Source organism: Mustela putorius, unplaced genomic scaffold (assembly GCF_011764305.1).
Source record: "Mustela putorius furo isolate JIRA1106 unplaced genomic scaffold, ASM1176430v1.1 tig00000592_pilon_pilon_pilon, whole genome shotgun sequence".
Lineage (NCBI taxonomy): Eukaryota > Metazoa > Chordata > Mammalia > Carnivora > Mustelidae > Mustela > Mustela putorius.
In genome coordinates this window covers 10787205-10814973 of record NW_025421426.1, presented here as the reverse complement: position 1 = coordinate 10814973, position 27769 = coordinate 10787205, and the positions used below count along the sequence as shown (strand labels likewise).

General features: G+C 52.3%; 1 protein-coding gene across 9 annotated transcripts in view; it reads left to right on the top strand.

Moving 5' to 3' along the window:
- Nucleotides 1-291: 291 nt before the first annotated feature.
- Nucleotides 292-27769, top strand: part of L3MBTL1 (L3MBTL histone methyl-lysine binding protein 1) — a 36228-nt gene continuing 8750 nt past the window's right edge. For 2 of the 9 annotated variants that reach the window (XR_006607374.1, XM_045082193.1), the window contains exons 1-19: nt 292-1225; nt 7395-7547; nt 7701-7927; nt 8249-8390; nt 8654-8807; nt 8937-9069; nt 9694-9778; nt 18383-18471; nt 18991-19095; nt 20039-20174; nt 20485-20576; nt 21811-21962; nt 22376-22452; nt 22974-23059; nt 23243-23353; nt 23748-23862; nt 24684-24783; nt 24970-25167; nt 25258-25307. Coding sequence is in view for 8 of the 9 variants with exons in the window: in XM_045082193.1 (XP_044938128.1) it covers nt 655-1225; nt 7395-7547; nt 7701-7927; nt 8249-8390; nt 8654-8807; nt 8937-9069; nt 9694-9778; nt 18383-18471; nt 18991-19095; nt 20039-20174; nt 20485-20576; nt 21811-21962; nt 22376-22452; nt 22974-23059; nt 23243-23353; nt 23748-23862; nt 24684-24783; nt 24970-25167; nt 25258-25307 (2776 nt within the window). In the remaining variant the exon portion in view is untranslated. Of the gene's footprint in view, nt 1226-7331; nt 7548-7700; nt 7928-8248; nt 8391-8653; nt 8808-8936; nt 9070-9693; nt 9779-18382; nt 18472-18990; nt 19096-20038; nt 20175-20484; nt 20577-21810; nt 21963-22375; nt 22453-22973; nt 23060-23242; nt 23354-23747; nt 23863-24683; nt 24784-24969; nt 25168-25257; nt 26417-27769 lie in introns of those variants that run through there. The other 7 variants (XM_045082194.1, XM_045082192.1, XM_045082198.1 and 4 more) reach the window with 6 other exon arrangements.

The following is a 27769-nucleotide window of genomic DNA, read 5'->3' as shown; positions in this document are numbered from 1 at the left end:
ACCTCCATGTCCTCTTCTGTAAAATAAGGTATTAGGTTTAATCCTTTTGTGTGGGAGGGGGGCCCCCAGCTCTAGGCTATACCAAGAGTTTCCCTGTTATCTGCATGCAGCGTATTACTAGCAAATATTTATTGAGCACCCACTCAGTATCCAGTTTAGTGCTAAGGATACAAGAAAATGTCTCTTAAAGCTTGCAGTCTCTTTTTTTTTTTTTTTTTTTAAGATTTTATTTATTTGAAGGACAGAGATCACAAGTCGGCAGAGAGAGAAGGGGAAGCTGGCTCCCCGCTGAGCAGAGAGCTGATGGGGCACTCAATCCCAGGACTCTGGGATCATGACCTGACCGGAAGGCAGAGGCTTAACCCATTGAGCCACCTAGGCGTCCCGAGCTTGCAGTCTCTTAACCTCTCTAATTACACAAATCTATGTGAAGCTACAGCTGTGTTAAGTGTGAAAGGAGGTATTTTGTGCTATAAGAACCAACAACAGAGATGTAACTAGTTAGATCAAGGATATTTAAGCACAGAGCGGCAGTGACTTGTTCAAGGTAACACCGCAGCGGGAACGATATGCCATGAAGCAGTGAGTCTTTACAAATGGAGAAATGAAGTACCAGGAGGATAAGGTGAGGTCCTCCAGGTCACACTAGAAGCCATGGCAATAGGTCATCTAAACGCAGGCGCGGCTAATGAGGCCCTGTATGCCTGTCAGGGGCTGAATCGGAACCCGCTGTCCTGGGCCTCCTATCCTCTGGCCCCAAAGCCCTTCGCCCCCTCTGGAACCGTTTTCGGACGCTCCCTGGCTCCACTTCTCAAGGGAGGGGATGGAGCTGTCGCGGTGGGAAGGCACTGGACAGCTCAGCGACCCAGCCGGCGTGCGTGCGGGAGCGCAACCCCGTCTTTTGTCACTGACCACTCAGCCGGGGGCCGGCAGGCTCGCTCTTCGGCTCGGCGGGCCCCGCGCCCCCTGCTCGCTGCTGGCCGTGACGCGGACGGCGGAGGGCAGGATGAATCCCCACCCGCCTCGCCTGCGCAGCCCTCTGGTCGCGGCGGGGAGAAGCCACCAGGCCCACGCGGCCGGGCCCGCGCCCCTCGATCCCGCTCTGCGCGCGCTCCGCGCCCCGCGTCCTGCAGGGAGGCGGGCCCGCCCCCTGTGCGCGCAGGCGCGCGCGGCGCGGGTCTCGGACGGCAGCTCGGCGCTGGGCGGCCACGGGCGGGCCTCGCAGGTAGGGAGCCCTCGGCGGGGGCTCGGCCCGGGATGCGGGGCGCCGCCCGCCCTGCCGCCAGTGCCCGGTGCGCGGCCCCAGCGCGCGGCCCATGGCGAACGCCGCCGGCGGGGGGCGCGGGCTGGGGAGGAGAGCAGGGGAGCGGAGCGGAAGGGGTCCGGGCAGAGTGCGGCGGGGCGGGGGCAACGGCCGCGGGGCTGGGGGCCGCGACCGCGAGCGGGGGAGGCGGCGGCTCCGATTTTTAGCGAAATGCAGTCAATTAAGAGTTTTCCATTAATACGACGGAGGGTGTAGAGGGCGGGCTTTGAGGTTTCTTAGGAAATGGGTCATTTGGCAAACTTTCTTTTTCCTACCATTGATTTCCGATTTTTATAACGGGAAATGGGATTATTACTATTTTGCCATAAAGAGAAAGAATAAAAAGAATTCCGCCATTTTGGCGTCTTAAAAAGTAACCGTTGCGCGGAATTGACGGGTCAGTGGCCGCCCCACCCGCAGCCCTGTGTGCTGGTTCCCCGAGGGCTCGCGGGCGGTGGTCCCGACCCGGAGCGGCTTGCCCCGCCTCCCGCGTCCCGGCCGCAGCTGCGGGGGGGGTGGCCCCAAGTTTGCGGCGCTCTGTCAGACCCGGGCTCTGAGTGTGTGTCGCTCCCCACCCCCAACCCCTATAGCCAGGGCTTTTATTGAGCGTCTGTTGTATACGAGGCCTTGAAGGGCAGGCGGTTGGGAGGAACCTTAGCAGAGAGACGACGAGAAAATAAACAGGGACATCCTCATGCAATAAATATTTATTGAACATATGCTATGGGCTGGACACCGCTCTGGCCCGGGGACCCAAATGGGTATTTTGGGTTAGGTTCCTTGGAACCAGACTCCCAGAGGGAGATGTGAGCGCAGGTTTACTGGAGTGCCCTTGCGAATATCACCTGTAGGACAGGGAAGACAGCAAGGTGGTGGGCAGAAGTTAAACAGCCAATGGCCTGGGACAGGCCCCAGCCTGTCCCAGGGGAAGCTCTGGAGTGGACAAGGGAGGGCGCTGCTGACATAATCTCAAATTGAGGCTAGGGGGCGAGGTCTTCATTCCCCTTATCAGCTGGTCTAACAGGATGGCTGCTTCCAGGAGAGGGCACTTGGGCGAGGCAGCTCCCCTGGCTAAGGGCAGTTCCCAGAGAAGCTGAGGACTGCCCCCTGACAACCTGCAGGGCAGCTGGGACCTCCCACTTTATCCCCTCCTCCCGGAGTCCCTGAACAGCTTGGGGAGGGGTGGATCGAATTCCAGCCCCTAAGGCAAGAATGGCTAAACCTTTTATGAATTTCAGTACCATTGTTTCTTACACTGTTGACCACTTTTTACTCCCAGCTCTCTGATTCATTCATGCACTGCCGATTTGAGCGGGCCTGTCAGGCTTTTCGCACGTCGGCAGCTTTGTTCCATCCCTGGGGGAGACAGACAAGTTAATGCATAGTTAGACTGTGGTGGAGTGGAGTACAGCCGAGGGGATGATTAACTTTGTTTGGGGGTGGATTCTGGGAAAGCTCAGAGAAGAGGTGTCACTCAAGCTGGATCTGGGAGGCTGCTTGAGATATTTCCAGACCTATGGGATGTGGAGAGGTGTGTGCAGAGGACAGAGGAGTGGGGTTCTGAGGGTGTGATCAGGCCGTAGGGTAGGAGTAGATGGCTTCCTAGCACGTGGCTGGGGCCTGGGAGCCATTGCAGACTGGTTGTGCTGCTGTATGTACCGAGTGAGACGATGTTTATGAAAATGCTGCATGAGCTGCAAACACAAGGGGTGGCAGCGGGAGAGGAAGAGTGAATTCAGATCACAGAGAAGGCAGGTACGGGCCTCAGAAAAACTCATGGTCTAGCTGGGGAGGATGGACACGGAAGCAGTGGGTGCCGCGAGCCAGGAGGCCACAAGTAGGTGTGATGGGTCCCAACAGCTCAGATGCACCAGCTCCTCTTTCCTCCTGCATATTTAAGGACTTGTCTTCTAGAATTATTCTTTTCCCCTTCACTGACCGTTTTTTCCTCTCTGTAGGCTCATTTTCATCAAATACAAACATGCTCTAATATCTCCTATTTAAACAAACCAGGGGCGCCTGTGTGGCTCAGTCTGTTAAGCCTCTGCCTTTGGCTCAGTTCATGATCCCAGAGTCCTCGGATGGAGTCCCCGCTTTGCTCTTTGATCAGTGGGGAGCCTGCTTCTCTTTCTGCCTCTGCTTGCCACTCTGCCTGCTTGTGCGCGCTCTCTCTCTCTCTCTCTAACAAATAAATAAATAAATAAAATCTTTAAAAAACAACAACAAACACACCACGCCCCTTCCTTGAGACCACATCACTCTCCAAACAGCCGTCCCCCAATTCCATGCATTCCTCTTGATATCACAGCTCACTTCCCTATCTTTCATTCTTCTGTGAGGCGCAAATTTTATTATGTTTTCTCCACTAGAATGTAGAGTCTGTGGCAGAGGGCAGAGGTTTTTGTCTGTTTTGTTCAGTGACAAATCTGCATTGCCTAGAACAGTAACTGGTGCATAGTAGGTGTTCAGTAAACATTGAGCTAATCCAGGATCCCTCTCTAGAACCCACTCCAATTTGGTTTATGTGTCCACAGCTCCTCCGAAGTGACTCCTTTGGTCAGTGGTCAGATCTCAAGATCTGACTTGATCTGTCAGGGGCATTTCACACTGAGCAGTCCCACGGTCCTGAAACTTTCCTCCTGTGTCCTCCAGAAGTTCAGACTCTTCTGGATTCCCTCTGACTTGAAGGCAGGCTCTTTTACCAGATCTTCCTCTTCCCAACCTATAAATCTTGGTGAGCTCCAAAGCTCCTACCTGTTTCTTTATACTCAGTTCTGTGCTTTTCAATGCCAGCTATCCACAACGGCTGTCCAGTTTACATCTCCAACCCAACTTCACCCCTTATTTCTACAATATGTTTCGTGAGAGCACTTTTGTCTGGTTTGAGACTGTATTCCCAGAGCACAGAATGGAGCTGACACCTAGTTGCCCTCCAGTGTTTGCTGAAACAACGACAACAACCCTGAGCAGAAGGCCATTCCCCTGGCCTCCCTTTCTGGACATCCCCAAAACATGTGAGAGGTTCTGAAACAGGAACAGAGTTCTTCCAGGAGTAACCACATGCACTCTCAGTGACTGCCAAGGTTTTGAATAAAAAGATTGACTCTATCTAAAAGAACTTAAAAGTGGTCCAAGTACATCATCTGTGAAAAGCAAAATAATTAGAATTGAAATTCAGGGAATTCTATTTTACAATCTTAACAAAGGGAAACACACCTTGGTTTGAGTATTGCCTTCATTAATCAGGTTATATATCTAGTCTTCACCTACCTGATGATATAATACAGAGGATGGACTCTCTGTTTTAGAGAGGAAAAGCTGGAAAGTAAACGAGTGCACAGGAACAGCAGGTGGGAGGAGGTGGGAGAGAGCAGCCCCCTCTGCTAGCAGGCAGCTTCTATGTTACCAGAAGTGACCCAGCTCCCTGGAATTTCTTTTTTTTTAAAGATTTTTATTTATTTATTTGACAGAGATCACAAGTAGAGTGAGAGGTAGGCAGAGAGAGGTTGGGGAAGCAGGCTCCCTGCTGAGCAGAGAGCCCGATGCGGGGCTCGATGTGGGGACTCGATCCCAGGACCCTGAGACCATGACCTGAGCCAAAGGCAGAGCCTTAACCCACTGAGCCACCCAGGCACCCCTGGGATTTCTGTTAAAAGGGAGTGAATTGGTGTTTGTTGAAGACCTGCTGCTACCAAGACTTTACCTGTTTTTTACATGTGATATTCACTAGAACCCTTTGAGACAGATATCATTTCTGTATTTATTTTACACACGAGGAAACTGAGGCTTCAGTCAGGTAAGTTTCTTACTCAGAGCCCCATGAGTTAAGCTCTGGAGCTGTTTCTTTTTCTTTCTTTCTTTCTTTTTTTTTTTTTTTAAGATTTTATTTGTTTGACAGAAATCACAAGTAGGCGGGGGGGGGGGGAGCAGGCTCCCTGCTGAGCAAAGAGCCCTATGCGGGGCTCCATCCCAGGACCCTGAGATGATGACCTGAGCCGAAACCAGAGGCTTAACCCACAGAGCCACCCAGGCACCCCTGGAGCTGAGTTTCACACTGTCTTAAGTCTGTCTTGAGCTGAGGCCATGTTTTCCTTTAACTTAATGCCACAAGCCATTGTCAAGGACTGTCAACACCTTAAAGCAACCAGGAATCAATCACACACCCAGAGCTTTTTATTAACACGTTGAAATTACTGAAATCCAACACAGATTTATTTAGCACCTACTGTGTGTAGGCATTGTTCCAGGGGCTGGCTCTATAGCAGGGAACAAGACGGATTAAAGTCTTTGCCTTCGTGGAACTTAGATTTCTATAGGGATGACTAATGACACACAAATAAGTAAATGAAGATCATTACTGATTATAATGAAGGATGCAAAGGAAAGAAACACAATAATGGGATGAGCAGTAGTGGCATGGGTGAGGGGTGTGCTGCTTAAACTGAGTGGCCAGGAAAGACCTCTTCTGAGGAGGTGACCACTGAGCTGAGGCCTGGAGCATGGAAAGCAGGTAGCCAAGCAGAGAGCTTGGGGAGGAGCATTCTAAGCAGAGTTTAGAACAAGGATCCAAGGGCTCTGCAGTGAACATGTTTATTAGTGAGTAGAAGGAAACCAATATTTGTCAGGGGTGGAGAACAGGTGGTGGACGATGAGGTCAGAGGAACACAGGGGTCAGATTCTATAGGGTAAACCTCTTTGATTTTATTCTAAGGGCAGTGGAGAACCATGGAAGAATTTTAGGTAGGGAAATTATGTGATTTGGTTTACATCTTTTTTTCTTTTAAGATTTTTATTTATTTTTTTGACAGAGAGAGAGAGAGACAGTGAGAGAGGGAACACAAGCAGGGGGAGTGGGAGAAGAAGAAGCTTCCTGCTCAGCAGGGAGCCCGACGTGGGGCTCCATCCCAGGACCCTGGGATCATGACCTGAGCCGAAGGCAGATGCTTAACCACTGAGCCACGCCCCTGTTTTACGTTTTTAAAGCTTTCTCCTACTGGAGAATAAACTGTAGGAGGCAGGAGGCAGTTTCTGAAGTCCAAGGAGGGCTGATGGGAGTTGGGACTTGCAAGGCAGCAAGGAGACGGAGAGAAGTCAGACTCTGAGAGGTGTTTTGCAAATAGAGGCGACAGGCCAATTATATTATCTGTAAAGTTTTGCTGTCCAGTACAGTAACTATGGCCACTGTGACTATTTAAATTTTAATTTGAATTAAGATTTTAAAAATTCAGTTCTTCATTCACACTAGCCACATTGCAGGTGCTCAGGAACCACATGTGGCTAGTGGCTACTAGTGTGTTGGACAATGTAGGCATAAGACATTTACATCATCACAGAAAATTCTCCTGGACTGGTAAGCCACTAGGGCAGTGGCCAATACGTTTTAGGAGTTAAGTAAATGATAGGTATTTATTAAGTATAGTTGTTACATCATTAGGTCTTTTTTCCCCATATATTTACTTATCCACCCACCTCTTTATTAAATACTTTCTTGCCCTTGCTTTATTATATGGAAGAGTCATGCACTATCTGGGTTCTCCAAGAGCACGTCTTTGCTTTTCACATGTGTGCGTTTGTTCAGCGGACCTTCTAGTGCTCACTCTGTGCTTAGGGTTGGAAGGATTGTGGCCAGGGGGCATCAAAGAATGTGATTGGGAAAATGACCTCCCAGGAAAATGGACCTTAAGAGTGAGAGTGAGTTTGGTACTTGAGGGCTCTAAGTCCCCACAGGAAGAAGAGTCTAGTGGGGCTGGAGGTGGGGCTTGAGAAGAGGGGAGTTTGGACTTAGCCTGAGCTCTGCATTGACGCTGGCCAGACAGAACCTTGGCCTGAGACCTACTCCCAGAGTCAGTGGTGCACCTGTACATCACAGTTTACAAAGCACCCTCACACATGCCCATCTTCGTCCGGGGGAGAGGCAGGGCCTGGCCAGAGCCCTCACCTGGGTGACCTGGTTAGAACCAGGAGCCAGACTTAGTGTTGGTCTCCTAAGAAACCGTGCTCTCCTCAGGGCTGAGGCTTTTCTCTACAGGGTGACCAGCTCCTCCTCAAAGAAGGCTCTTCCCTCCCTGATCACCGTGGGGGTCGTGTTCAGCTTGTAGGCCTACCAGGATGGAGGGGAATGCCGAAATGGAGATGCTGAGGACACTGAAGGGGCCCTCCACAGGAGAGGTCAACGTGCACCTGGTGGCCAGAGACAGCCCAGGTTCCAGCTCTCACCTACCCGCTACCGCCTTCATCATCCCAGGTGGGCCAAGCCAGGGGCCTGGGGGGAGGAGCAGCCCCACACCTGCCTAAGCAGGTGTGGATCCCGCGAAGGACATGCTTTCACCTGCCTACACACACGCATGGGCCAGGGCCGCCAGGCTCACCTGTGTCATGTCTGTGTATTTGTTCGTAGCCGGCTCGGCCACCCTTGGCCTGCCCAGCAGTGCCCTGGATGTTTCCTGTTTTCCACGGGAGCCCATCCATGTGGGCACTCCGGAGCGAGTGGCGGGCAGCGTACCTGTCACGGCCACCGTTCTGCCGCAGTTAAGCCCCGGGCCTGCGGCCAGCTCCGGTGCCACCTCAGTGCGGCTCCTGGAGTGGACGGAGGCCGCGGCCCCGCCTCCTGGGAGCGGCCTTCGGGTCAGTGTCTGTGGGGATTGGCGGAGGGGCCGGTGAGGGGCACTTGTGGGGCGGGGCCAGCGGGCAGGAGGCGGGGCCCGAGGGGAGGGAGGAGGAAGGAGCCCGCGATGGAGGGTTCTGGGGTGCGGCTTTGACAGAGGGACTCTAGGGGCATGGCTTGGGTGGAGGCGCTGGGAGTCTGGCGGGCTGCCGGGGGCGTGGCTTGGAGCGAGGCTCCCGGAGCCGAGCCTTGCGGAGTAAGGCGGCGGGAGAGGACCTTGCGGGTCGGAGGTGGGTCGAGGGGGTGCGGGAGTCCCGTCCTCAGACCCTCCCACGCTACAGTTCCGGATAAGCGAGTACGCACCGCTGAACATGGTAGGAGCGGAGCAGCCCCCGAGCCCAGAGCTACGGCCCGAAGGTGTGGCCGAATATGAAGATGGCGAGGCCCCGGCGGGAGGTGGCGATGCGGGCACCCAACAGCCGGGTAGGAACCCCCAGTCCCCAGGCTGGGGCCCTGCCCGGGTGGGGCATGGCCCGAGCTCCCTAAGGAGTATTCATGGGGCTGCAGGGGGAGGTTGGGGTGGGTGACCTGGGTTCTGCCGGTGCACCCAGAGGTTGGTCCTGAGATGGCAAAAACTGTTGGGGGGAAGGTCCCGGGGAGCCTGAGGGGGCGTGAGCTCCGAGGTGGGCGGAGCCCGAGTGTGGTTGTGATGGATGGGCGGCCTGAGGCCCCTTTGGCCTCCACAGCGGACCTCCCCCAGGATCCTCCAGAAGATTCCCCCCAGGATCCCCCAGAAGATGATGGCACCTGTCAGTGCCAGGAGTGTGGACCTCAGCAAAGCGCGGTTCCAGATCCTGCTGGTTCCTCCAATGATGACTGCCCGCCGCTGTTCCAAGAGCGGTAAGGGGGAGGGGATTGCACCCCTACTTGCTCTGATTTAGGGATCCCATTCCCCCTGTTCTGGGCTTAGGAGAGGGACTGGGTGGTGTAGGGTGGGTGGTTCTTTCTCTCAGGCCATCTGTCCCTCAGGTCAGTCATAGTGGAGAACTCCTCCGGTCAGAACTCCTGCACCAGCGCTTCTGAGCTTCTCAAACCCATGAAGAAGAGGAAGCGCAGGGAATACCACAGCCCATCAGAGGAGGAGTCAGAGCCTGAGACCTTGGTAGGAAGAGGGCTGTGGGGAGGGGAAGGGGAGGCTAGAGGCTACACGTCTATTCCCACTATCCTCTCCATCAATCAAGGCTGTGGGGCAGGGCCAGAGAAGACACATGATGACTCACTCATTCTATTTGGGGGTCCCGTTTTTAACTCAGGTCCTGTACAGGGTTAGAGGAAAATGATTAAATCACCTTCCCGCTTTTCTGGAGCTCCCATCTCAGTCTAGCGTCAGGGCTAAGTCACATTCACATACACCAGCACCCAAGGAGATGAGTAGGCAGATGGAAAGCTCCATCACTGGAACCCCGTCACGAAGCCAGAGGCAGAGAAGCTGGAAGAGACAGAGCATGAAAATTCCAGTGGACAAGAAAGATCAAGACACAGCTGGTCTGAGGAATGGAGGGGACTGTAGTCAGACTGTGTAACTAGGGGCTGTATGGTCATGTGAGTTTGTGCCCACGTGGTAGGGGGTTGCCCGCTGGAGCCATGCTCCTGCTGGTAATCTAGAAGAGATTCCACTTGTTTGGGGGCAGAATACCATGTGACCAGAGAGCCAGGCGGGGGCCTGGAATAAGTCTGGGGCTTCACTCCAACCCGTGAGGACAGGAATGAGGCTTGCCTTCCACAGGAGAAGCAAGAAGAAGGAAAGGATCCAGAGGGACAGCCGGCTGCTAGCACCCCAGAGAGTGAGGAGTGGAACAACAGCCAGTCTGGTACGGTGGTCTCCCTGTGTGTCTGCGTTGCTGTAATGTGTGTATACGTCTTTGGAGGTGTGAGGCTGGAAGTATGGGTTACGTATGTGGTGGCGTGTTGTACATATAGAGATAAGTAGAAATTAGTGTATGTGTGAGGGAAAGAGAGAAAAATGAGAAACGATGTTTCTGGTTTACACGTTAGTATATGTGTTTGCAGAGGAATTGTATCATGTGCTAGCCAGTCGTGAATAGGCCTCACAGCCAGGCTCGGAACCCAAAGACTTAAGCAGCTTTTAATGGCATCACATGGCATGGCTTCCCCTTGGTGGTGTGAGCAAGTTTGTGCTGGCCGTTGGTCTGTCCTTGCTATCTGAGCCCCCATTCTGGCCTTCTGGTTCTTAAAAAAAGGGGGAAACAAAGGCCATTTATAGTCATCTCTGGCCCTCAGGCCTTCTCCATTTCCATGTGACAGCAGTCAGCTGGAGCTGAGTAACATTCATCACACTTGTAATCACGTAGGTACTGTATATCAGCTTGTTTAATGTCTATCTTCCTCCCTCAAAACTGAATTTATTTGATTAATCATTGTATCCCCGGTGCTTAGCTCAGCGACTGGTATTACGTAGACTCTCAGTGTTTGCTCGGTTCAGGAATGCATGAGGTGTGTGTTGGTGATTCCGCTCGGACTGTGGCGTAGTTGCCTGAGTGACTGTCCTTCCTGTCTCAGGAGAGCCAGAGGATGAGGTGAGTTCTTAGGACATTCTGCCTTGATGGATCCAGTACCAGCCAGAGGAACCCAGTCTATGTCCTGGGCTCCGAACTCTGCAGTGCCTGTTAGAAGTTCTGCGCACTGCAAGCAAACCACATTTTCACTGTTGTCTCTCAACCCAAGGCTCTCACATCAGAAGCCGAAAACATAGCTCTCATTGGTTTATGGCTTCTTAAGTCTTACCTAGAAGAAGGAGACAGTCCAACCACCCAAGACAGTGGCTCAGCTGCTCTTACTTAGGGAATCCATTCATTAATCAGCATTCTTTTAGTTGGGTCCTGTTGGCCAGTATGGTTATCTTTTGATTCATACCTCTTGCCATCTCAACGGTAAATAAACATTGGTGTGGCATTGATTTCTGGATACTTTCCTCCTTGTGTCTTTTTTCCTTTGTCCAAGGGAAGCTACTCTATCAGTTGGCAGAAGTTTGCATGTATGGCTCAGTTTTTTTCCAGTTGTTTTTGGGGTCTTTTGGCAGAAGAATCTGGCATGAGGGGTAGGGGTAGCAGGGTTGTTTGAGTGTCCTGTGTGTGTGGAGAATCCACGTTATAGCTACACTCTGGCAGTTGGATGGCGAGCTCCTGGGTCCATGCTGAACGGCCTGACGTGTCTAGTCCTGACAGAATGTTCCAGTAGTTCATGAGTTAGAGCCTTGTAACTCGTGTATGCACTTGGGCTCTCTCTCTCTCTCATGTATCCACATTACGTTTTCAACAGCTACTTCGTGTAAGGAATCTTTCCAACATACCGTGGTTAAAGTCTTCACAATATATGTCGTTATTAATAGCTATTTTGATATTCTCGCGTCATCTCTCATTCTGCTGACGTCCAGATCGGGTATCTGTGGTGGCGTTCTTTGGAGTCAACCTGTTACAGCCTTTTCAGATTCAGAGCAGCCCCCCAAAATTCCTGTTCTGTCTCCCTTTAGTTACCTCAGACATATGTTTTTGCCCATTCTTTTATTTATTTATTTATTTATTTTTATTTATTTATTTATTTTAGAGAGGTGGAGGGGCAAAGGGAGAGGATGAGAGAGAATCTCAGGCAGATTCCCTGCTGAGCACAGAGCCCAGTGCAGGGCTCGATCTCACAACCCCGAGCATGACCTGAGCCAAAATCCAGAGCTGGACGTTTAACCAACAGAGCCACCCGGGCACCCCACATTTTTATCCATTCTGAATTGGGTTGTTTATCTTCTTCCTATTCTTTATATATTCAGCATATAAGTCCTTTGTCATATGTATATGTTACAAATATTTTCTCCCACTCTGTGGCTTGTTTTTTCCTTTCTAAATGATGGTTTTTGAGGAACTGAATGTTTTCATTTTGATGATGTCGACTTTATCCATTTTAAGCAGTTAGTGCTTCATACATAACTTTACAAAGTAGTGTCGAACAGCTTTATTGAGATGGAATTCACATACCATGTAATTCACCCATTTGACTTATACAAATTCAGTGTTTTTTAGTGTATCCACGGAGTTGTGCAACCATTACCACATTCAGTTTTAAAGCATTTTCATCATTCCAAAAAGAAGCCCTGTACCCATGAGCTGTCATTCCCCCCAAACCACCACCCTCCTGTAGTCCTAGGCAACCCCAAGTTCATTTTCTGCGGATATGATTTGCCTGTTCTGGACATTTCACATAAGTGGGATCATCTAATACATGGCCCTGTGTGACAGGCTTCTTTCACTTAGCCCCGTGTTTGTTGTTGTTGTTGTTTTTTCTTTTATTTGACAGACAGAGATCACAGGTAGGCAGAGAGGCAGGCAGAGAGAGAGGAAGAGAAGCAGGCTCCCTGCTGAGCAGAGAGCCCGATGTGAGGCTCGATCCCAGGACCCTGGGATCATGACCTGAGTTGAAGGCAGAGGCTTTAACCCACTGAGCCACTCAGGCGCCCCTTAGCCCTGTGTTTTAAAGGTTTATCCACATTGTAGCGTGCATCAGTATCTCATTCCTTTTTACTGCTGAATGATAGTCCATTGTATGGTTGTATCACACTTTGTCAATCGATAGGTATATGGGTTCCTTCCACTTCAGGGCTATCATGAGTAATGCTGGTAGGAATATCTGTATACAAGTTTTTTGTTTGTTTGTTTGTTTTTAATTTTTTTTTATTTCTTTATTTGACAGAGAGAGATCACAAGTAGGCAGAGAGCCAGGCAGAGAGAGAGGAGGAATCAGGCTCCCTGCTCGGCAGGGAGCCTGATGCGGGGCTCGATTCCAGGAGCCCGGGATTGTGACCTGAGCCGAAGGCAGAGGCTTTAACCCACTGAGCCACCCAGGCGCCCCTGTGTACAAGTTTTTGTGTGGATATGTTTTCATTTTTCTTGGGTATGCACCCGGGAGTGAATTGCTGGATCATGTGGTAACTCTACGTTTAGCTTTTTTTTTTTTTTAATTACGTTTAGCCTTTCAAGGAACTGCTAGGCTGTTTCCCAAAGTGGCTGTACCATTTTCTCTCCCCCCAACCCCAGCAGCATATGAGGGTTCGTTTATTCACACCCTCATCAGGGCTTGCTGTTGTCTTTTTTTTTTTTTTAAGATTTTATTATTTATTTATTTATTTGACAGAGATCACAAGTAGGCAGAGAGAGAGGAGGAAGCAGGCTCCCTACTGAGCAGAGAGTGGGATGGGGGGCTGGATCCCAGGACCCTGAGATCATGACCTGAGCGGAAGGCAGAGGCTTAACCCACTGTGCCACCCAGGCGCCCTTATCTTTTTTTATTATAGCCATCGGGGTGGGTGTGAAGGGTGCGTGTGAAGGGGTAGCTCACTGTGGTTTTGATTTGCATTTCCCTGATGACTAATGATGGTGAGCATCTTTTCATGTGCTTATTAGCCATGTATATATTTTCTTTGGAGAAAGAAAGTTTATTCAGAGCCATGCCATTTTTTTAATGACATAGAAGAAACATATTTTTTAATCAAAATACAAGGAATCCCTTACAGAGCTGGGGAACAAATTGGGAATGATTTAGTATAAGTCATTAATCAGTATGACTCTTCTAGATGCCTTCTTAACTGAGGTCCCTAGTCCAAATTTACATGCAAAATTCTGTGAATTATTTATTTTTCTGAGGAGATGGTCCATGGCTTTCATTAGGTTTTCAGAAAGGTCCATTTATATTTACTGGAAACTGAAGGCCAGGTAAAAAGTAGACCATACCATTTTGGAGCTCACCCTCTTCAGTTCTGTGTTCCCAGTGGAAAGTCTGGCTAGAACCATTTGTGAATTCTCTCTATGTTTTTCCTTTTCTTTCTTTCTCTTTTTTTTAATGTTTTTTCTTTTTAAAATTTTCTTTATTTATTTGTGGGGCACCTGGGTGGCTCAGATGGTTAAGTGTCTGCCTTCGGCTCAGGTCATGATCTCAGGGTCCTGGGATTGAGCCCCACACCGGGCTCTCTGCTCAATGGGGAGCCTGTTTTCCCCTCTCTCTCTGCCTGCCTCTGCCTACATGTGATCTCCCTCTCTCTGTGTCAAATAAATAAATTTTTAAAAACATCTTCTTAAAAAAAGATTTTATTTATTTGAGAAAGAGAGAGAATGAGAGAGAGAGAGAGAGCATGAGGGGGTGAGGGTCAGAGGGAGAAGCAGACTACCTGCTGAGCAGGAAGCCTGATGCGCAACTCGATCCCAGGACTCCAGAATCATGACCTGAGCTGCAGGCAGTTGTTCAACCAACTGAGCCACCCAAGTGCCCCAACAAATTCTCTCTACTTAAATGACTGAAGAAGTGCCAAAGAAGCTTCCTAAGAGATTGAGCAGAAAGAGAGAAAATCGGGGGGATTTACTGTATTTCGAGGGATCCACCATTGAGGAGCAGGGTTGGGGTCAGAGACAGAAGAACCACTGATGGCAAAAGAAGAGGAGGAAGATAGAGCTAAGAGAGCGCGGCAAGAAGGAAATGCGCAGATGGAAGGGGTGTTGGTAGCACATGGAGATCAAGAGAGTTGAGGAATGAGAAAAAGTCACTGGACTGTGGCTCTGGTGACTCGAGAACAACTTCACTAGTGCGCAGAGGTGGGCCTGAGACTGGGTGATGCAGGAGGAAGTGTGTCAGAAGGATGTAAAGTTGTTCATAATACCCTCTTATCTTTTAAAGTCTGCAGGATATGTGGTGATATCCCTTTTAAAATTTCTCTTAATACTATGCATGCCTTCTCCCTTTGTTTCTTTTTTTCCCCCAGCTCTATTGAGATAGAAGAGTTCAGACTAAGCAAAACACAGTACTAGCCCTTGGAAAACTTGTAGTCTGATGTCAGGGTGAGATGTATGAACAGGTAGTTATCATGCAATGGTAGAGTAAGTGTTATGTTTGAGATGTGTAGGTACAAAGGACCGTCACAGAACAAACTGCCTCATATAGTCAAGGAGGGCTTCATGGGGTAGGTAGGTGGGGTGACATTCCATCTCTGCATCCATCTGTCCACGCATCCAAGCATCCATGCGTTCAGTCATCCGTACATCCATGTATGCATATATCCACCCTTCTGGTCATCCATTTAACAAACATTCGGTGATCATCTTTCTGTGTAAAACCCTGTGCTAGGTGCCAGAGCTATGGCTGGGTCTTGAAGGATGAGAAGAAGATGGGATGGGACAGGATCTGTGGTAAAGGGATAGGATGGGCAGGATCTATGAGGTCGGGAGATTAGGGTGCGCACATGCGCAGAAGCACCCAGGGTCTTGGAAACGCATGATCAGGCTAGTTCACTGAGAGCTCCGTATGCTGCAGAAAGATGTCTGGATTTTTAAATTTTTTTTGGTTGTAAATCAGAAGCCATCATGGACTTTAAAGCAAAGAAATAAACCGGTTTTATTTTAGAGCTTTTCTGGTAATAGACTGAATCTAAGGCAGAGAGATCAATCCAGAGGCTCTTGGACCAGGTTCAAAGCCAGACGAACAGTGATCACGGAGAGGTGGGGATGGTTGGAGAGCCAGGTAGAGCTGGAGTCAACAGGTCTCGGGGACTGAAGGATCCTTGGGGGTGAAAAGAGAGACCTGAAGGATCCCTCCCAAGTCCGTGCCTTATGTGGCTGGTTGAACGGATGCCACGGACTGAAATAGACTGCACCAAGAAGGCCAGAGAAGCAACGAGCTTAGTTACAGCCTGGGCTAGCCGAAGAAAGTGCTAGCCGAGAGCGCTAGGTCTAAGGAAGCAGGAGTAAGCAAAAGAGCATTTCTGGAAGTCAAGAGAGGATCAGGACCATAGGGAGTCTGTATCATGCCTTGGGACACATCGTAAAAAGGTGCGCTTTCTGAGCAGACCCAATTAGAAAAAGACAACCTGAGTAGACAGCAACACGGCTCCTCAAGGAGCCCCAGCTGAATGTCAGCCCACATTCACCCTCCTTGCTGGGTGTCTGTGTGCAGTGCACAGACCGCACACCCGTACCCAGGAGCTTTGGGACTTCTCTGGTCTGGAGGTTGTACCTAACAGCTCAGCCCATTGTTCACCGTGGAAGACAGATGCAGGCAACTGGAGGAGGCTGGGGTTTTGGTCAGGGAGGGGAGGTCTAATCAGGACTGAAAGGTTTAGTAATCGGGCCCCTTTTCCAGTGGATTCTGGATAATTTATTTTTTTTTTAAAGATTTTTATTTATTTATTTGACAGAGAGAGATCACAAGTAGACAGAGAGGCAGGCAGAGAGAGAGAGGAAGGGAAGCAGGCTCCCCGCCGAGCAGAGAGCCTGATGTGGGACTCGATCCCAGGACCCTGAGATCATGACCCGAGCCGAAGGCAGCGGCTTAACCCACTGAGCCACCCAGGTGCCCCTGGATAATTTCTTTTCTCATCTGTGAAAAGGATTACTATGAATCCTACCTTTCTCCTCAAGGCATTGTATGAGAATGAAAGGGGTCCGTGGATGTGAAGTCGCTGAGGCATTCCCGTACCCCCAGTTTCTGGCACCAGCCCTGTCACACAGGAGGTCCCACTCAGTGGTAAAGGAACGGTTAAGGTTAATGGAAGTGGCGTTTGAGAACAAACTGCGCCGTCTGTATACCTATTATGCATCATGACTAGTGAGAGAATCCAGATAATTAAAGAGCCAATGACAAGGTTGGGGGTTGGGAGGCCAAGGGACAGAAGATGAAGTCAGAGGCCTCTGCTGTAGCACGGGGGTCTTTGGACTCAGCCACTTTGGGGTACAGCCAACAGACAATGAACTTGGGAGTTAGGACCAAGGAGGGGCAGAGGTACCTGAGGGGAGAAATCCTACAAGTGGCTCATGTTACGGTGAGGAAAAGAGTAGAGAAGAATGTCATCTCATCTCTAGAGAGAAAGGGATGAGTGCTGGGAAGGGCTAGTGGTAGAAGTGGCGATTTGGAAAAAGTGGGGAGATATTATCCAGGATGATGTGGAACTAGTGGCGAGAGACAGAGAAACTGTCCCGAAGACTGGGGTCCCGAAGCCTGCTCTCTCCCCTGGCATGTTCAGGAAGTCTGGAGAAAGGCCAAGTGGGAAAAGCAAGGCTTTCTTGACAGAGCACAGTAGGTGGTGTGTTCTTGGAACAATCCAGATTTCACTCAGGACAGAGGATGTGCTCTGTCTGGTGTGTCCCTGTGGGTGTCTGAGAGTTTGATGATGAAGAAAATCCTTGCTCTGGCCCAGCTGGGTCAGGCTCAGCCCAGTGACCCCAGACCTTAGGTAGCTCCCGGGGAGGAGCTTCTAGCCACCTAGGTTCCAACTAAAGAAAAAAGCGTCTTTGTGAGTGACAGAGCCCTCCACATCTGAATGACCCAGGGCAGTTGCCAAATGGGCCAGAGCATGGCAGAGCTAGAATCCAGGTAAGACAGACCAGGGGAGCCCTGGGAATCCAGAAACTCAAGACCAGACTTTGCATTTCGTGAGGATCTTTTATTCCCAGCATCTCATTTACTCCTCCCAACGACTCCCTGTGGTAGATGAAGTCGTTTGCATATTGCAGATGACAAAATGGGGGGGCAGAGAAGTTACTAGAAGAAGCTGGAGCTGTTTACCCAAGGGACATGAATTGATTTTTGCAAGTAGTTGCCTCTTTCATTGTCCGTGGCCTTCAGTTGAAGGCAGCCCAGGCTGACCTCGTGAGCCTACCTCACACGTTGCCAGCTGTTCTAGTCTCTAAAGGATGTTTCTCTTCCCTGCTGCTGGCCAGGTCCCCACCACAGGCTAACCTGAAGTTCCTTCAGGGGATTGGTCTCCCCTCGCACTCCCCAGGACCTGGAGCTCTGAGGGCTGTAGGCCCGGGCTGTAGCGTGCGTGCATGTGCTTGGGGGGGGGGTGCGCGTGCACGTACAGCGTGTGTATGTCTGGGAGGGCCATACAATCTGTCTCTATTCTGTGGGCACGCCAGACACATGGATAAGTATTTGTGTCTCTGTGCATACCTCTGTGTTCAGAAGAAGGATGGAAATATGAGTTTCTCATTTCCCTGTGATCTTGCTCCTCTGTTTCTTCCTCCTTCCATGTTTTCTTTTTCCTTTCTCTCTTCCTCTTTTCTCCCATGAGCTTAGGCAATGAAGTCCTCTGGCTCAGGACTTGCCACTCAGCTTTGTCAGAGAGCAGGGTCCCTCTGTGACTGAGACTTTGTAACCTCAGTTACGTGCTCTACAGTCCAAAGTACTTTTCCTGACAGTGGCCTGGGGATGAGGGCGGACAGAATTTGGCGTAGCCCCACCGGAGATTAGGCTCACCTAAAGTCTGAGCCCCTGGGGCCATCATGGCTGGGAGGGCCCAGAGGGCGGCACACAACCATAGAAAAGGGTTTGTTTTGGAGGTAAGGTAAAGTTGATTTGGGGGAAACTGAGAAGAAAAATCTGTCAGGAGCAGTCCAGGGGTCAGTCTGTCTGTCTCCTGTTCACAGCATCAGGGGAGAAGAAAGAAGGCTGGTCATGGGAGTCCTACCTCGAGGAGCAGAAGGCTGTCACTGCCCCTGTCAGCCTCTTCCAGGACGTGAGTCGGATAATTTCTACCTGGGAAGAGCTTGTATGCCCAGGCCAGGAACTCACTACCAAACTCAGACCTTCTGGTGTATTTTGTGTCTGGTAACCCTCAAAAAAAAAAAAACCTGGCAGAATAGAAGGGGGAGAGACTGGTTAGGGTCCCAGAATAGAAAAGGGACTCACCGTGAGAGGCTTTCAGGGTAGGAGAAAGTAGAGGGGTGGGACCCAGGCTTGCCCATCCCGCACCTGTGGACTCTGCAACCCTCGCACCTTCTACCCAGTTCTGTGCGCTCATCTTCCCATGGCGTGGGTAAGGGGGAGCCCTTTAGACCAGCCCTGACTTAGCCCACATTTTTCAGAGGACTCGGGAGCTGGTCTGTCCTGCTCCTTGCACTGAAGATCCCCAAATAAGTTACCCTTTGGTAACACGAGGCGGGTGGGGCCTAAAGGCCGCTCCTTCACCCCAAGCCCACTAGGCAAGGATAAGGCTGGATGGAGGCTGGGTCCTCCCCAATCTGTGCGTTGACAGTACCAGGCCGTCACTCATAATAAGAATGGCTTCAGACCGGGCATGAAGTTGGAAGGCATCGACCCTCAACACCCGTCCATGTACTTCATCCTCACCGTGGCGGAGGTGAGCTGAGGCAGGCACCCACATTCTGGCGATGTCTCTTTGGGTAGACCGACGGGGACTGCTGGGGGCACGGAGGGCCTGGTTTGGATGAGGGAAATGCTGACCTGCCCTCAGAAAGCACAATCTTTAGGGGCTTATAGTGGAACACACAGAAAGCTAAAAAAGGAACAAACACCAGAGTATTGGGCATGGTGATGTTACTGAATGGTGTGTCCTTCCATGCAGGGGTGGGGGGCAGCCCGAGGAGGAGAGGGGCTGAGAGCAGGGATGTGTGTGTGTGTCCAACCAAGGTCCTGTCCTCTGGGAGCTTGTGGTGTGGGAATCAGTGAGAGAAACACAGCAACGTGCGGCACAGGCGGGCAGGGGCGGCGGGGATGAGAGTGGAGCAACTGAGGTTGCGCAGGGCAGCACCGAGGGGGCAGAAGGGGTTTCATAGAGGAAAGTCCTCCTGCTGAGCCTTGAGGGATAAGTTGTGAATGAGTAGGGTGTTCCTGGCAGAAGTAGCAAAGGAACAAAAGTACTGGGGCATGGACAAGGGTGTCACGTTCAAGGAGCTGCCATCAGCTTGGTGAGGTCAGAGCAGTGTGTGAGCAGAGAGCAGGGAGACATGGTAGCAGAAGGCAAGGCTGTCAGCGGCCCTGAACAGGCCTGAGCCTTGGTAGGTGCCCGTGGGGTTCTGTCCAGGGCTCCAAAGGGCAAGAGGATGTCCTAGACTCCGCCTGTCACACCCAGAGCTCAGGGCTCATGAGTACCTGATCTGTCCTCAACGTGGGATGAGAGAGCTCGGAGCCACGTTTGGGATCGGGGGGAAGAGTGGTGGGGTGGGGAATCTGCTAGCATTTGAGACCCTTGAGACCACCAGCCTGGGCTAGGAGAGGTGAGGGGGAGGGAGTGGGTGTCTGCTGGCGTCAGAGTCCCTGTGATTTCCCCATCATGGGGCTAGGTGTGTGGCTACCGCCTACGTCTGCACTTTGATGGGTATTCCGAGTGCCATGACTTCTGGATCAATGCCAACTCCCCTGACATTCACCCTGCCGGCTGGTTCGAGAAGACTGGACACAAGTTGCAGCCCCCCAAAGGTAAGGCCTGGCTGGGTTGCTTACAGTGACCTTCCCTTGTTGCCCGTCGGTCGCCCTTCCTTACTCCCCATTCCACAGCTGGCCTTCATGCAGTCCCACTATGACTAGGAACCCAGGCTTCTGCTTTGCGCTTGCCCCTTGGGTGTCTACCCAGGTCACATCCTGCCTCAGCAGGGTTTCCCGGGTGGGCTCTTGAGGGTTGGGAGGTCCTTGGGCTTTCCCTATTCTGGTGCTTGGGTACGGGCCACCCTTGCTGCGGCCTAGCCTCTGTCTGCACGGCCCTCTCTTCTTCCCCCACTGAGGGGCCCAGGTTACAAGGAGGAGGAGTTCAGCTGGGGCCAGTACCTGCGAAGCACACGAGCTCAGGCCGCCCCCAAGCACCTGTTCGTGAGCCAGAGCCACGTGAGTGCCCCTGGGGCAAGAGTGGACACCACCCTCCGGGACAGAGTCCCTGCCTCGGGCTTGGCTGTCCGGACTCCTCCAGGAGAAAGTGCTCCTACCAGTGCTCTCAGCTTTGTTCTGGTCCCTCCCACCCAGCAGGCGGGGCCTCTGGGCTGGCCCAGGGCCAGAGGGAGAGCTGGTTATAGGTTCCACCCTGTTTTCCCCTCCGCCCCACTGCAGAAGCCCTCTCCTCCTAGCACCCCCTGCGAGTCCCTGGCCACCAGCTTGGCCCAGGCCCAGGGATGTCACTGTGCTGGTTTCTTGCTCTGGTTTGCTCTGCAGGTCTTGGTGTTAAGGACCAAGCCTCTGTTCTGGAAGCTGCTTTTTCCTTCCCTTTGACCCATACCGCAGCTCTCCCACTTAGTCCCAACACTCGCTCCTTGCCTTCTTCTCTGTTCAAGGCGGCTGGCAGCTTTATCCAGCAGTTAAAGTAGCTCCTGACCCCCAGCCAAAGGTCCGAGAGACTTCGGGAACCCCCATTAAAGTTGTCACTATATCAAAAGGGCAGGGTCCCGTGCCATGCAGACAGGGACCCTTACTCCCCCACCGTGGTCTGGCCCCAGGATCCCAGGTGACTGGGGGCATTCTACCCACTATGAGGACAGGGAATCCAGACTTTTAAGTCAAACTGTTTAAATCCTGGTCCCACCATTGACTAGCATTGTGGTTCTGGGCAAGTTATTTACCTTCTGAAATGGAGATGATCATACCTGTCTCCATGGGGTTGTGATAAAGGTCAACAGGGAGGTGACAGTTTTGGAAGCTTATGCCTGACAGATGCCCTCCCTTCCCTCTCCCCCGTCATGTCATTTCCTCCCTCCCCAGTGGCCTGGTGTTGACCCAGACGCCCCAGCCGGCAGCAGTGCAAGCTTGGCCAGGCTTGCCTGGGGAGGAGAGGCTGTGCTCACCCTGACGGACTCTAGGGGAATGTGTAACTTCCTGCCTGTCCCTCCTCGTCCAGCTCAGTGAGGCTGCCTGTTAGTGCCCCTTGGAGAGCAGAAGCTCCCGAGTGGCTCAGGGCTGGGGATTAGGATTCTGCCCTGGGGGACACTCTTTCTCAGCTGATTTCTCTCCTGCTCCCCACCCCACCCCAGGGATGACTCCTAGAGAACTTCCTCCTTCCTGGGCCAGGGGGTTCTGGGTTCATGCTGGCCAGCCTGGGGCTGGCCATGGCAGCCCCTCTTCTTGCCCCCAGAGCCCCCCACCCCTGGGCTTCCAGGTGGGCATGAAGCTGGAGGCAGTGGACCGCATGAACCCGTCCCTCGTCTGTGTGGCCAGCGTGACCGACGTGGTGGACAGCCGCTTCCTAGTGCATTTTGACAACTGGGATGATACTTACGACTACTGGTAGTGAGAGGGCCCAGACTTGGCCTTGGGTCGGGGGGTGGGAGGCTGGGGCCCAAGGCAGGGCTTTCAGACCTTAGGCCCCATGTGGCCCCTGCCTGGTCCTGACATTGATATTTGCTCTGGGGCTCACTGACTGTCCTGTGGCTTTGATCTGTTGTATCCTCAGCAACCCGGTGTAATATCAGATGTTTCATCTAAAAATACCAAGGTTAGGATGAGCAAGCTGCTGTGTTTCATGGTTTTCCCTGCGATATTATGGTTTATTATAGTTTGTAGTTAATGCTGCAGTTTTCTGACTTTTTTACCAGCCATCTGTGTAGCTGTCGCCAAGCAGCAAAATGAGGATGGGCACTGAGGCCGTGCTGTCCTCGTCCTGAGTGGCCCTTGGGACAGTGAAGCATTCTCGGTTTCAGGTGTGACCCCAGCAGCCCCTACATCCACCCGGTGGGCTGGTGCCAGAAGCAAGGAAAGCCCCTCACCCCTCCACAAGGTGACCCTGCTGTCTGAGAAGATGCCCCCTCCCAGGCCTGGCCCCACAGCCCTCTCCTCTGCCAACCCCTTCACAGGGCCTCAGTAGCAGGGCCTTTAGGATCTGGGTCCTAGAGCCTCATCTTTTTGGCTTGGGAATTGAGAAGTCTTTGATGTCAGGAGAGACCTGTCAGCCCCCGATTCTGTTGAGGTTTAAGGAAGAAAGTTAAATGACTCCCTCCCCAGCCCCTGCAGGAATCCAAAGCAAAGAAAGTTTCCCATGGGGGCTGGGGCTAGGGCTGCAGCAGTAGGGCTGGGGAGGGGAGAAGATAGCCCAGGAACCCACAGTGAACTGTGGGGTGGTGATGTGTTTAGTTCTGGTTAGTGCCCCTCTGCCTCAGGAGCCCCTGCCTGGAGCTGGTGCTGGTGGTGCTGGGGGTGAGGGGGATTGTACCCCTTCTGAGCTCCTGGTCCTGTTTTGGGGAGAGAGAGCTCCCCTGGTGTGCAGGGATGCCGAGACATTGTTCTCATCCTCTCCTCCAGACTACCCAGACCCTGATAGCTTCTGTTGGGAGAAGTATCTGGAAGAAACCGGGGCATCTGCTGTGCCCACCTGGGCCTTCAAGGTGGTGAGTCAGCTCTCTCTGCTCTCAGAGTTGACCTCTGGGAAGGCATGGAACACTCAACCAGCCCAATGGAAGGCTGCCCCTTTGGCACACCATGATTTCCAAGGCACAGGACTTGGCCTCTGTCCTTGGGGCCTCGGCCCCCCTGAGCTGGGCGTTGGCCTGAAGGCTGCTGTCCCCCTGCAGCGACCCCCACACAGCTTTCTGGTCAACATGAAACTGGAGGCCGTGGACCGCAGGAACCCAGCCCTGGTGCGCGTGGCCAGTGTGGAGGACGTGGAGGACCATCGGATAAAGGTGGCTCTGGGCCCCTTGAATTGGGGAGTGCACAGGCTGTCTGGGCAGGAATTCTTGACAGCTTTGCGGTCAAGGGCATGGCAGGAGCCAGACGTAAGGGAGGCTGCAGGTTGTAGGGAGGAGAGCTCTATACTCAAGGTTGAAGATCCTGGGTCTCGCTCTGCCCTCGTCCGTGAGTGATCTTGATGAGCTGGGACCAGTCCTTTCCCCTCTCTGAGCCTTCCACGTGGGTCTGATGACCCTTGTCCTGTGCCTAGATTGATGGAAGATGCCAGTAACTTAATGAAGGATGCCCTTGGAAAATGTGGTGGTGGAGGCGGGTTACTGTGAGGTTGGCTGCTTGGTCCTTCCAATCCAGGATGACGCCTGACCGCCAACGGCCTTTCCTCCACAGCTCCACTTCGATGGCTGGAGTCACGCCTATGACTTCTGGATTGACGCCGACCACCCAGACATCCACCCTGCGGGCTGGTGCTCCAAGACAGGACATCCCTTGCAGCCTCCTCTCCGTGCGTACACTTAGGACACTCGGACCCTTTCCTACTAAGAAGTCCCAACCCCATGAGCTCTGACCGTCCCCCTCCTGTAGAATCCAGGGGATTCTGACCGTCATGCACAGGTGGGCTCCAGTGCCCACAGTGAGTTCTGGGTCCCCCATCCTCCCTGTATCAGGGGTCTCTGCTACACTGAGCTGTGCTTCTGGCTTCCCTGGCTGTTGGGTTTAGGTTGCTTCAGTGTGCCTAGGAGGGAGCTCTGCACCCCGGGGGTTCCCTCAGCACCCAGCAGAGCCACACAGAGCACACATTATGTTTGCTGAGGAAGCTGGGTTCCCTTAAACAAGATCCTGGTCCCTGCGGGTGGCTTGGGAGGTCAGGTCATTGGACTACTTAACCCCAAGACACATGCGGTGTTGATCCTTCTCGATTTTTCTCCAAATACGAGTAGGGCCTAAAGAAAGTTACCAGAGTCTCAAGAACGAAACAGGGAAGCAAACAGGGTAACATAATTGTGCCTGATGTGGCTTCTAAGCTACTGCTGTGCCCACACCAGCTTGGAGTTGATTTTCTCCCATAGGGATCTCCTCTCATAGACAATGGACATGGCCTGGGGTTTTGACAAAGCGTATAAGAGCCAAGCCCTCATTCCCCAAGGAGGGGCGCTACTCATTAGCAGGAAATGATGTCACAGTCTACGTTAGGGCCCCTTAGGTGGGTGCTAGCTCCTAGTGCTGACCTTCCCCAGAGAAACTGTTCCTTCCCTGCTCTCCATCCCCCACCCCACCCCCAGTCCAGGACCTCATGCTAACTCTCTTTTCTTCCTGCTCCCCCAGGACCCAGAGAGCCCAGCTCTGCCTCCCCCGGGGGCTGTCCCCCTCTCAGCTGTCGGAGCCTGCCACACACTCGGACCTCCAAGTACAGCTTTCACCACCGGTGAGCGAAGGGCTTCTGCTTAGAGACTCTCAGGCATTGTTCAGAGAGGGGTCCTCTATACCTCCTCCGTGAGGCCCATCAGGGTTCCCCAAAACACTCTCTGAAGGGGACCAGCCTGGGGAAGGGCTCAGTGGGGACAAGTGGATTCAGCCCAATGTAAGCCTTCTCCTTCTAACTCTTCCCCAGGAAGTGCCCCACTCCTGGTTGTGATGGTTCCGGACACGTCACAGGCAAGTTCACAGCTCACCATTGCCTCTCGGGCTGCCCGCTGGCTGAGAGGAACCAGAGTCGGCTGAAGGCGGAGTTATCCGACACAGAGGCCTCGGCCCGTAAGAGGAACCTCTCGGGCTTCTCCCTAAGGAAGAAGCCTCGCCAGCATGGCCGGTGCGGAGGGCAAGGGTACAGGGCCTCGTGTCCTCTGGGGCCAGGCCAGGCCCTGATGCCCTGCCACGGACCGGGTCCCTCTCTCTCCAGGATTGGACGCCCTCCTAAATACCGGAAGATCCCGCAGGAAGATTTCCCAAGTAAGTCCAGAGTCCTCTACTGCCATGCCCTCCACACCGTGTTCGCAGTGAGTGCTTAGTGATTGGTGGGATGAGTCACGAGGGGACCCAGGGGAAGTGGAAGGGAGGCGCCTCTTCCTTTCACGCCTCGCGGAGCACAGAGCAGAGGCCAGAGCTCAGGAGGCCCTTCAGGCTCCAGCCCCACCTCACCGGAGACCCTGTTGTGAGTCTCTGGGCCTCAGGCTCCCCACTGTGCAGCAGGCGGAGGCCCCCAGCTCTGCTCCTCCTGGGAGGGAGGCCTGGCTTGCACTGTCTAGCTGCGTGACCCTAAGCAAGTCACTTAATATCTCCGAGTCTCAGCCTCATTTGAAGACATGACTAATACTTCTTTCGGGCATCCAGTACCTGGAATAACTACTTAGTGATGCTGTTTACTGAGTACCTACTGTGGGCCCAGCACTGTCACAGGCGCTCTACATACACGGTCGCTGACCCTCACAGGCATCCTATAACATGGACACCACTCTCTTCTGCTGAGAGAAGAGGACTGGGAGGCTCAGAGGGCGAAGTCAATCAACTTGTAGGGGGTAGAGCTGGGATTCAGACTCGGGTCTGACTTCTGCCCTTGCCACTGGTGTAACAGTGTGGAAGCACCTAGCCAGATGTCAGTTACCCCTCCAGCTCCTTTGTTTTAGCTTTGGTGCCCTGACCAAGTACCACAGACTTAGCCACTTAACCCACAGAAATTTATTTTCTTACACTTCCAGAGGCTCAGAGTCCCAGATCAAGGTATCCACAGGGTGGGTTTCTTCTGAGACCTTGCCCCTGGCTTGCACATGACCGCTTTCTCACTGTGTCCTCCCGCAGTCTGCCCCCTGTGCGTGTGTGCTCCCGGTGTCTCTCTGCGCGTGTCCAAAACTGCTCTTGTTGTCAGGACACCAGATTGGATGAGAACCCACCCTGATGCCCTCATTTGAACTTAGTCATCTGCTGAAAGACGCTGTCTCCCAGTACAGCTGACCCTTGAACAAAGGGGTTTGAACTATGCATGTCCACTTACATGTGAATTTTTTTTTTTTTAAGATTTTATTTTTACTCATTTGACAGATAGAGATCACAAGTAGGCAGAGAGGCGGGCAGAAAGGCGGGCAGAGAGAGGAAGGGAAGCAGGCTCCCTTGCTGAGCAGAGAGCCCGATGCGGGGCTCGATCCCAGGACTCTGGGATCCGGAACTGAGCTGAAGGCAGAGGCTTTAACCCACTGAACCACCCAGGTGCCCCACATGTGAATTTTTTATAGCACAGTACTGCCAATGTATTTTTTGGGAGACTTTCTTAAAAACGTTTTGTGTTTTTAAGATTTTATTTATTTATTTGACAGATCACAAGTAGGCAGAGAGGCAGGCAGAGAGAGAGAGAGGGGGAAGCAGGCTCTCTGCTGAGCAGAGAGCCTGATACGGGACTCGATCCCAGGACCCTGGGATCATGACCTGAGCCAAAGGCAGAGGCTATAACCCACTGAGCCACCCAGGCGCCCCTTAATAACGTTTTCTTGTCTAGCTTCCTTTATTGAAAGAATACAGTATATAGGGACGCCTGGGTGGCTCAGTGGGTTAAGCCGCTGCCTTTGGCTCAGGTCATGATTCCAGGGTCCTGGAATCGAGTCCCACATCGGGCTCTCTGCTCAGCAGGGGGCCTGCTTCCCTTCCTCTCTCTCTGCCTGCCTCTCTGCCTACATGTGATATCTCTCTGTCAAATAAATAAATAAAATCTTAAAAAAAAAAAAAAAGAATACAGTATATAATCCATATAACATAGAAAACCTATGGTAATGTATATGATGTTGGTAAGGCTCCCAGTCAACAGTGGGGTGTTAGCAGCAAAGTTTTGGGGGAAGTCAAAGTTCTACGTGGACTTGACTGTATGGTCATGACTGACTTGACCCCTCCCACACTGGTCAAGGATTAACTGTATAGTCCCATTCAGGGGCATTGGGGGTTAGGTCTTCACCATGTGAATTTGGGGGGAACACAGTGAACCCCATGGCACGTTCCAAAGGGAGGGACAGGGTGACTGAGCCTCCCGTTGGGTGACAGATTGACCTCACAGCTTCAGGCACTGACACAGGGCCTGACACACAGCAGGCATGCTGGGGATCTCACCTCAGTCGAGTGGAATGCCCTTGTCTTTGAGGCCAGAAGAGTGGGTAGGAGAGCATCTAGTTCATGCCTAGTTGGTGGGCAGCGCTTAAGCTATTCCAGTTCTTCAGGAATAGTCTCTGCAACCTGGACAGTATCTAGGATGGTGGTTAAAAGCACAGCCCTGGAGTCAGATGGCCTTTTACAGGCTGTGAGACCTCGGGCAGGTGACCCCCTCTCTGAGCCTTGGCTGGCTCATTTGTGCAATGCTGATAGTACGCCCCACCTCAGAAGGCAGTAGGGGGCTTAAATGAAAAGGTCAAGTAGGGCGCCTGGGTGGCTCAGTG